Here is a 10409-nt window from a genome sequence, read left to right as displayed (position 1 = left end):
AGGAATTTCCTCAGAGCACTGACTGAAAGGCTTTTTGGGTGAGATGCATTTATCTGTGCAGCAGATAAAGCACTGCATCGAAGGTCACATTCTTCCATCTTTGCCATTGTAACTAAGCTTGCCTGTGAGCTAGTGTTCCCTTGCAGCTGCACACCACATTATTTATTCTCCTATTACACTGCATGACTACGAAACTAATAACATGAAACTAAACTACAGCCTGGGTATAGCTTTTGCCCCCTTAGCAAGAAAGCCAACCACTTGGTATTAGAGGGGAATGATGAAACGCAGTCCTTTGAGCTTATTCCTTCTCTGAAAACTCATATAGCATACTTTTTTTTTCTTCTTTATAAAGTCAAATGATTTTTTCCCCCCACTTAAGAAAAAACTTTCAGTCATTTTTACTCTTAAGTTTGAACACCAAAACATTACCTCCTGGAAACACCTATATTTTGATATGGACAGATCAGAGGCTGTCCAGTAACCAGAGCCCTTACAGGTTTGAGACAGCATCATTTGGGCAGTGACCAGACCATGCTGTGCATCTCTTCAGCCAAACTGCCAATGGGATGGACCTTTGCAGTCTCTTGCCTTGTCCCATGGCCCTGTGAAGGACTACCTGGGGGAAGGTGATAACAGTTAGACTACTGAAGCTTAACATATTTGTCCAACATCTCCTAGGAAGAACAGGGTAAGTGAAGAACTGGTGAGGGGAAAAACCATAGAGAAACTAGTTTCTCTGTGAAACTACAGGGCTGGGTAGTAGAGGGCATAGTAGAGAGGTAGTAGAGAGAGGCTGGTAGCAGAGAAACTGCAGGCTGGCTGGGTCTGTCTGTCCTGAAATGGCTTTGGGATGTCTGGCAGTGGTCTCTGGGTGCTGCAGTAACGTGCAGCTACATGCTGGATGATACACTTGCTATACTAATGTATGGCCTTTATGTAAATAATCATCAAATTCAAGACTGGAAGTCAGTTTCTGCTACTAACATTATTTTTAAATTACACAGATGTGTGTCTTTATTCATAAATAGGTCTTTTCTGATACAGATCAATTCTGTGATGTAAATATGCTAGATGTAGAGGTTCTGTTTATTTTGTTTCAGTGCAATTTTTCTGGGGTATGTGAGCTCCTAAGAAGTAAAGGTCTTCTCCCAGCTAAATTTGCAAAATGTATTCCTTTTTCGTTGTTTCTTCCTATGACATTACCAATGCTGCTTGCAAGCAAACTACTTTTACATGACTATTTTTGTAATTTTCTTCCTTTTATACTCATCAGTATTTTGTTAGGCTGATACATACTGGCTTCTTAGGCATATGCATGTATTTCTAACAGCATCCTAGAATTTCCTATCACAGCTGGACAAAGAGAGGGGAAAAAAGCTGAAGATTGTAGTAACTACAGCTGAGGTGAAGTCAGAGCACTATATTCTCTATCCAGACCTAAGGTATGTTCTTAAGAGCTTCCCATTTTGAGAACACTTACATGATATGTCTCCACTTAGCTTTTATGCCAAAAATATCCCAATGCGGCTCCACCACTGATAAAGGCAGCGAGAGCGTTCGTGTAAGCAGGGCTCCAGGCAGCTGCCAGTGCTCCCAGTCACCATCTCACACAAACCTGTGAACAGCCAGCATGGATCAGATATGGAGGAGGCCCTGGCATGCAGGTTGGGCAGGCAGCCCTGTTCCCCATCACAGATGCTGGGGACTAGCCCTCCCACGCCCACCTTGCTGCTGACTCCCCATCCACCCCCACCGCTCCTCAGGAATCAGCCAGAGCAGCCGACAGCAGCAAAGCTTGTGGTCACTTGCGTGGACCAACAGAATCAAAGCTGCAAGGAGTGGATGGGGAGAATCATGAATGGGGCAGAAGACAGCAGGAAAATATTTCACCAACACAAGCTCACAGTCTGAGATACGTGGTTCATATCTTCTGTACAAATGCATTAGCACCAGTTACATCAATTATAAATGCTTTTGGAAAAGGAGCAATTTTTAAAAGTAAGTAAATTAAGCCCTGTCTACAGACTCTACATTATAAATATGATTATGAAAGTTACCCGGGTTTCAGAGGAGTTTAAAACAGTCATGTGATAGCTGCAATGCTAAAAGATTGTCCTGCCACTTGAAAGGTCTGTGCTTGGATCTCTTAATAGGGGTTTCCTCAAAGATGTTTCTCTGGAAATAGTTCTAGATAACATGCCAGCAGAACTTTAATTACTATCTTTTTTGCTTCCTTGGTTTCATCCTAAAAAGTGTACATGCATGCTTCTGTCAATAGCTTGAATATTCTTGCCTCAGCATCAACACTAGGTGACTTTGGAAGAGGACCATCCAAAGCATACGTGACTCCACTTCTCTGGAAAGGCTGTCAAAAGAAACAGATTTAGTGCCTGAAAAACACTTCCATATAGCAAGAGGTAGTTGCAGCATTCAGGGCAAGGGTCTAGGCAATAACCACTCCAGCTCACAGAGAGAAGATAGAGAAACACAGGCTGACACATGCCAGAGTCAGACCTGTCATTTATCGTGATTCTGTACAGGCAGGGTACAGAGCATCAAGAAAGGCAAAATGGGAACTGACCTTCCTGTGGACAAGACTATAGATGTAGGATATCTCTCTTAAAGTTCCTATGCTAGATGTATTCCAAGAAAGAAAACAACAGCAAATAAATAAGTGCAAGAGGAAAGGAGACAGAAGCTGTGCCCATTCAAGGGATGGGACACCAGCCCATTGCTGTCTACACCACAAGTGTGCAGAGACGTGACGATTCAGAATGAGAGCAAGTTACAGGTGTACACACAAGCCATCCTGTGCTGCTTGACCTTATCACCAGAAAGCCAACCCCATCTCACCATATAGATGTAGCCAAAGACTTTCAGACAAAAGGAAGTAATTTGTGTTCAGAAAATGGCTGGTGGATGGGTGTTGAGGGGCATCTCAGCTGCAGTGCTTGCAGTGTCTGTGCTCTAAGACTGCTGGTGCCGCTGGGTACAAACAAAAGGACTAAAAAGCAAGTTTAGATGGGAGGAAGGAGGCTATGTTCTAGCTGCTCGCAAAGAAAGCATTTTGTGGTCAATGAGCAGGGAAAAGAGAAATGATGTGGCAAAGACCTTGAATTATGTCACATTTCCCTTCTTGAGAAACTCCCTGACAAATCCCTGATCTCCCCTCCCATCGCACACGTGTTCCCAGCTTCTCCATATGCCACTAAGCCCCATGGCTGGTCCTCCCCTCTCCGAAGCCCAGGAGACCTCTGTGCCGGTACCCAGGGTCCACAGCTGAAAGGGAACCCAAGATAGCCCTGCAGCAGCAGGGTTGGCCTCAGTTCTCAGCAGCAAAGGAGCAGAAGAAGGCAGGGAGAAAGGCAGATTTGGAGGGGCATGGAAGTGGTGCCAGCTCTTTCTCCACCATCAAAAGATGACAACCAGGAAAGGCTGCTAAGGGGCTCCTCACTCACCTGTTGTGGGTGTTGGCCAATGGATGATCCAGAAGCATTGGGTGGCTATGGGGAAGACCTACTACAGGGACTTGGTTAGACATTATTGAAAGCTCAGACCTGTGTCTCCTCTCTCATCTGAAAACAAGGGAGACTAAGCAGAAAGGGAGAGATGTTGATTCCTTCTGTGTGATCCAGGACACCAGTTTTGTTCTGCTGAACACCAATGATTCCAGTAGGTTTCATATTAGCTAAGGGGAAAGGCTACAGAGGCTTTTTCAGTCATTGACTTAATATGTCTTGATTTTTTTAGGGAAAAAACTGACCATCATGTGGAGATTGGGCCATTTGTAGAATGGATTTTTAAGAGAATGGATTTTTTCTGAATGAAACTGTTTTGGTGGGTGAGGAGTGGTTTAAACGTTCTAAAGGAAATTGTGTATGGTTCTCTAGTATGTACTATGAACTCTTCAGATCAACCCTGATATTAACCATGAACTCCATAGAGGATGGATACACGTATATTTTTAGAAAAAAAGATTTTATACTTATGGAGAAGAACAGTTAATGGATCCGTTTGCTACCCTTTGGCACATTGTGGTTGGTTTATTCTAACGTATGTACTATTTCCCTGCTGACATTTTTTGAAAGTACCAGGTAGAAGCGTGCCTATGTACATGTTGGTCCTTGTTGGTCTTGCTTTTGTGCCATGGTAAAGACACTTTGTGTGTTCTGGGCTAGGAGAGAAACTACCCTTTTCTTGCCTTTGCGTGGTTATGCCATGTATTAATAGAAGGGAACCTGTCCTCCATGACAATAAAAAAAAAAAAGGCAGGTTGATTCCCCCCCACCCCAAAGTTGCCTAAGACATGGGATCTTACATTTCTGGATCAGCTGAAACCTGGACGTCCTTCCCTCAGACGAGCCCAGCGTGGCTTAGGTCCGGGAGCTCCGGGCGCGGAGGGCTGGCGGCCGCGGAGCCGAGTCTCGAGGCAGGAGCCCCGCGGGGTAGCGCAGCCAGGCGGGGGGCGCAGCCCATGCGCCGGAGCTCCCGGGGGCTCGTCCTGGCTCCGGCCCCGGGCGGGCGAGGAGGGAGCTGAAACGCTGAGTCAGCGCCGCGGTGCCGCCGCGGAGGGCTGAGGGCCGGGGGCCAGGCGGCGCCCCCGCCCCGGCGGTGCCCGGGAGGGGCGGGGAGAGGCGGCGGCGGCGGCGGGCAGAGCGCTGCCCCCCTTGGCCGCTCCTTATCAGCCCGGTTTGATGCTGCAAGGCGTGTCCGCGGCTCTGCTCATGTGATGGAGCAAGAGGCAGGCAGGCGGGGCGACCAGGGGCGGAGGTGATTTTCCTCGCTGCCTCTCGCTAGGGTTTTTTTTTCCCCCCCTCCCTTTCCTCTTTGTTTTTTTTTTTTTTTTTAATCTTTCCCCCCCACCCCCATTTTCTCCTTTCGCTCCGTAAAGGAGTTTGCGGAGAGCCGGGCTCCCTCAATTCCGGCCGCGCCGCCGCCCACCGCCAGCCCCCGCCCGCGGCTCCGCACGGCCGCGGGGCAGCGCCATGGGCGCCGGCAGCTCCGCCGAGCCGCCCGCCACACAGGACGGGGCCGGGGCCGCCGCCGAGCCCCCCCGCACCCCTCCGGAGCCGCTGCCGGCAGAAGACGCGGTGGTGCCCCAGCCACCGGCGGAGCCCGGCAAGGTAAGGCAGGAGCGGCGGGGAACCGGGGGAGGGACACGCGAGGCGGCGGCTCCCGCCGCACCCCCGGCCCGGGGAAAGTTTCCCGCCGCGGCTGTGGGCACCTGCCGCGGCCGCGGGCACCCTCCCCGGGCCGGGCGCGGGGCTGGGGCGCGGCGGGGCCAGGACTGCGCCACGGCCGGCGCCGCAGTCATAAAACTCCCGCCGGCGGCAGCAGCGGGGCGGGGGGCGAGGGCGGCCGCAGGGGCGACGTCGCTTTTGTGTGGGGCCGGGGCGGCGAGGGGGGGGAGTGCCGCACCCACCCGCGGCGAGGTCTGCGCCAAGGAGCCTCCTGACTGCGGTCCTGCGGCCGAATCTCCGCGGCCCCCGCGGCTCTCCGCCGCCCCCCCCCCCAGCCCCCGGCTCCATCCTCTCCTCTCCCGAGGGAGCAGGTGGGAGGCGCGTCGGGGCGCGGCCGGCCCGGCGGCCCGGCAGTGCCTTCGGCTGGGCGCCAGCTCCCGTGTGCCCCCTCCTCCCGCCCCATCCCGACCCGCGCCCCCAGGCTCGGGCTCACCTGAGCCGCCGCGGGGAAGGGGCGGCGGTGCCGGCGGCTGGGCTGTATCCATGGCTTTAGTGCGCCCCGGTGTCATACCGCATAGGGGGGAAAGGGGAACGGCTCCCGAACTCCCAGCTGGAGGGGAGCGAAGGAGCTCTAGGTATGTGTTATTTTAAATAAAGACGCTGAAGAATTAAAAGAAATTCTTTTAAAACATGTCTGGTGTTTAAAAATAGATTATGAATGAACCCATTTATCCCTCTGGAATAGGCGCGTTTAGGGGATTTGGGGACTGAAAGGGAGGTTATGTGCATCTGCGTGTTTACATAGCGTTACTTTGGGTGGGCGTGAGTTTGTGAGGGGAGAAATAATACCACGTTCTACCGAGATCCCCTTCTTTCGGCTCTTCAGAGTTTGGGTGCTCAGAGCAGGGATACTCCGAAGTTTCTGTGACTGGTGCGTGGGTGTGTTAGAGCTTGAGAACTGGTTATGACTTTGTTTCTTTGACCTTGTGGTTCAGATTTAACTTTCAAGTTGAATTTCCCATAGTTCCTGGCTGCTACTAGACCTCCTTGTGCGTTTTGACAGATTTGAAAACCACATTGCGAATGAACTTTAAATTAACCAAGATTTATTTTATTTTCTTTTTAACCAAATAAGCGTTGGGGATTGGTGTTGGTTAACAAAATATTAAGCAGTTGTGTTGGGCAATTTTAGAATTCAGATGCTGACATTATATAGGGCAAGCATTTGGCTATTGTGGTTGTTTAAAAATTGAGATAATGGGACTTCGACTAAGGGGCATAATATTCATAGCCATGTTTATCCAGTTATGGGAACTAAGACCCTCTAAAAAAAGGGAATCCCATTAATACTGTTCTCAAGTAGAGATTATTTTTTTTACTAATACCGTGTTTTATGTCTTCTAAGCTTTAGGAAAAATGTTTTCAAATAGGTTTTTACCTTGTTATTTAAGTAGAACTGTTTAGAAGTGGGGAAGTTCTATTATCATTTCACTGCTATGAGAAGCAGTGTATTAATGCTGTTTTTCTCAAACAGCTATTTCTGCCTTCCATTACATTACATAAAAACAATTTTTAATCAAGTTTGGTCATACTTTTTTTTTAATATCTCATTTAGTCTGCCTTAATACAGTAATGTAACTTCATGTAGATTTGTGACACAGTTTTTCATCATTATTCCTTCCAGCCCTTTGAATTTGAAGGTTACCAGGTCCTGTGGTGCCCCTGGAGAAATCTGTTAGAGAGCTAATTTGTTTGCAGAAGATACAATGGAGATGTTTTGAAGGGTGGTCTTATTTCTTGCATTTTCCAAATTAAAATGCTTATCACAACCCCGTCTTTTAGAAGAAAAACTTTGGAAACTGACTTTAGTGGAATCCATCTTCAGTGAACCTTGGCAAGTCAATAACAAACTGTCTTGGCAACTAGTCTAATGCAGGTTATAAAATCTCAGAGCAGTTGTCCTTTTTTGTCACATGAAATTCCTTGAAATATTTAATCAAGTTTCTTTCATGACGTAGTTGTATTCTTTACAAGATGAAAAGCTCCTTGACTTTTCTTCTAGAAAGGACCAAATTTATAGTCTTTAAGCTGTTTTGTTGTCCACGTGTGACACTTTGGCCAGATACCAGCTTTGAGGTGTCCTGGTTACTGAAAGGGAGGTTATATATTTTAGTGTTTCTCACTTCTACAGTCTTTCTACTTTCTACAGGATCTCTCTCTGTGAGAGGTCCTGGAAAGCACTTGGTCTACAGAGTGAGGGATCTCTAGGGGCCTTTGGGTGCTGCTGGCTCACAAGCACTACAGGTTAAATGTGGGCTCATGGGGTTAGGACCTCAGCTGTTTACCCCATCCTTTCAAAAGTTCATGGTGTATTACACATAAAGCAGCTCCAGAGTTTCCAGCCCACTATGATAGTGGAACTTGAAGTGCGTGGATTTCTTTACTGTAGCAGAGGAGACTGAAACTCTGTCAGTGGAGGAGCTGCTCCTTATCTTGCATAGCCACCCCTCTAGGGGAAGCTCCCTCTGCCAGGGAATGTGAGAGATTCTGTGGGCACTAATCCATTCAGCTGCCTGAAATGAATTCATCAGATTTGTGAATTGATAACCAAGGTCCTGTTGAAAATAAGGGACAGGGTGTGGTTCTGGAGAAGGCTATCTTTCTGATGGTGTTACCTCCGTGCTGTTTGAGTAGCAATGCTCTTTTTCCTCTTCCTTTTCTTCCTTCACTGTTCCTCTTCCCTGTTGCCCCAGGTGACACAGCTTCACTTGGTCCTGTGTCATGTCCTAACCTTACCTTTCTGTAATCAAGTTAAACTCACTAACCTTTCTGGAAACAGTGAAATTTATTCTTTCCAGATGATTTTGCCGATCTTGTGAGTTTGTTTGACTTCTGCGATGCAGAGGTGAGACCAAGAGCTGGCACAAGGCAAGCATCTGCAGCAGGGCAGGAGAGGAAATGAAACAACTTTCCCTGTTGGTGGCTGTCAGCTGGCAGACCCTGTCTGCTTTGTGAAACCTCCCAGGCAGACTGCCCTGAGCACCACAGAGGCCTGAAGCTTGGCCTGAGAAGGATTTAGCAGATCTCAAGAGCACTAGAAGTAGGAATGAGATCTTTTTGGTCTTGGACCAGACAAACCTTGGATGTTGTGAACTGACAAAAGCTATGGGGTGGTTCCTGTGCTCCTGCTTCCTCTCCAGGGCAGCTTCCCCTTGTTGCTTCTGGCACTGTGCAAGCTCTTTCAAGGAGCTAACCCCCTGGAAAGCTGTTTTGACTCTTTTGTAAGGTCATTCTGTGCTGATTTAGCAAGATGTCTTGGCTTCTGGGATTCAGCAGAAGCTGCAGATACAGGGGAGCAGGCAGGACCTTGCGATCGGATTGGACAGGAAGCTGGTGAGATGCTTCTGTTGGTGGCAGCACGTGGCTGGATTGGTTTGGCCATCTCCATCTTGTGAGCTCCCTCTCTGGTCATAGCAGTGATGTGCCTCTCACCCGACTTTCCATTTTGATACTGAGCATCAGAGAGCTGGAAAAAAATGCCAGCGTGGTGCCCAGCTATGGGGCAGGAGGTGACTTTGAGCCATGTGGGTGATGCAAGGAGAGCTACATCATTGTACCAGCGTTGCAGCTAATGCAATGTTACATGCTACAGTCACGCTCGTGCCACTTTATTTTATTTAGAGGTTCAAGATACCAGCTTTAATACAGATTTCTTTTTGTGGCCCTGCTGAGAGAGCCAAGCTGTGATGAAACAGCTACCTGAAACAATGTAAGGGAACTTCTAAAGAGAGAATTTGGAGGAACACTGGCATGTTAATAAGCTATTCTTGCACCATGATTGAGGTTTGTTAGAGAAAATCTTTTATGGGGGTTGGTGGCTTTAAAGTGTTATATGGTGGATTCCTCGCTTGCGTGCAAGGGCTCCCACTTAAGCAGGGAGCTGTTCAAACAGTGCTTTTGGGATGATTCTCATTTCTGAGTAGTAACTTGATTATGCTACCTGTGTTGTAATGAGAGCAAGTGTGTGCTAGACAGTAAATATTTGGAACTGTCTCTTCTAAAGAGGTTACCAGCTGAGATGTCAGTGTATTATTGTCCAAGTGCCTGACAAATAATAGCTGGGACAAACTTACATTTGCTGTTTAAACAACTGTGTTCTGGGGAGTCAGCCTGAAAATACTGCATTAGCAATGGTAAAACTTAGCTTATTCAAGGAAAAGTCCCTAGACTGTGTCTCTTAAGAGCCCCAGTTTGAGGCAGCAGGGTCTGAGGCTACAGGGTTACCCTGGTTCAACCAGGGTCTGATTCCCTTTAGGTACTTCTGTTCCAACTGGGGAGGAAGAGTGGTGTATTTTGGTGGTAAGGTTTGGAGGTCTGACCATACCTGTGGGGTGGCTGGGGAGAAAGCATAAAAATGTGTAGTTGAAAAAATGCACAAGGGAAATTGGTGTCACAGGGGCACCAAAAGCGTGAAATACTCCCCCAATCCTATAGGAGATAAGAAGGGGTGGTAGAAGGAGTGTCCAGGCACTTTGAAAGCCGAGGCAATTAGCTTGTGTTTGATGTTGTAGAGGCTAAAGAGTTGCAAAGAGGAGCTCGGATCTTTGAAAGTCCTCTAAGTTGGAAATGCAAGCCTGGTAGTTACTGAGAGGAGAGGAATGCGCTTTGTGCTCGGCCCTTGTTCTGACTGATCCTTAGAGCCTGGGTGAGCTGTACCTGTGTGAATGCAGCAGTAAGGTGGTGTCCAAAAGAGCTGAAAAATATGAGACCTGGAAGGAACTCAGGTTGGATCAGGCTTCAGGTGGGACCAGAATGACAGACTGCGGCTAGTGCTTCTTTCACAGGTTGCAAAAAGAGATCACAGAGATGATGTAGGTGCAAAAACTGTTTGTTTTGCTTTAGCCATGTGGATTTTGAGGGTAGTCATCCATAAGGAGGTGTCACAGTGAAGTCAGACTGAGAGTTAGGAGAGAAGCGGAGTAGATCTGAAGGGATGGAATATGAGAAGAAGGTTCTTGGCTTTGTCTTCATGAGATGTTATCCAGAAATAAGGTATTGATTGAAATTGTGTTATGTACCTTATTGAGTAGGGCCTTGTGTTTTCTCCACCTAGAGTTTGCAATGTCCCACAAACCTCTAATGTCTTAGCTAGTGCAAAACAACGCAAACTGCTGTGAACAGAGAGTTGGAGTGATCTAATTTCATTTTTTTCCCAAATGATGGTGT

The 10409-nt window shown here is 47.9% G+C and overlaps 1 protein-coding gene across 1 annotated transcript in view; it reads left to right on the top strand.

Annotated features, from left to right (window-relative positions):
• The first annotated feature begins 4920 nt into the window (after positions 1-4920).
• AKAP12 (A-kinase anchoring protein 12) overlaps positions 4921-10409 on the top strand; it is a 30947-nt gene continuing 25458 nt past the window's right edge. The window contains exon 1 of the mRNA XM_027632062.1: positions 4921-5126. Coding sequence (XP_027487863.1) covers positions 4989-5126 — 138 coding nt within the window. The 5' untranslated portion in view covers positions 4921-4988. The remainder of the gene's footprint in view (positions 5127-10409) is intronic.

This window comes from Corapipo altera, unplaced genomic scaffold (assembly GCF_003945725.1).
Source record: "Corapipo altera isolate COAL_440 unplaced genomic scaffold, ASM394572v1 2b, whole genome shotgun sequence".
In the NCBI taxonomy this organism is placed as follows: Eukaryota; Metazoa; Chordata; class Aves; order Passeriformes; family Pipridae; genus Corapipo; species Corapipo altera.
This window is presented reverse-complemented; position numbering and strand designations above follow the sequence as displayed.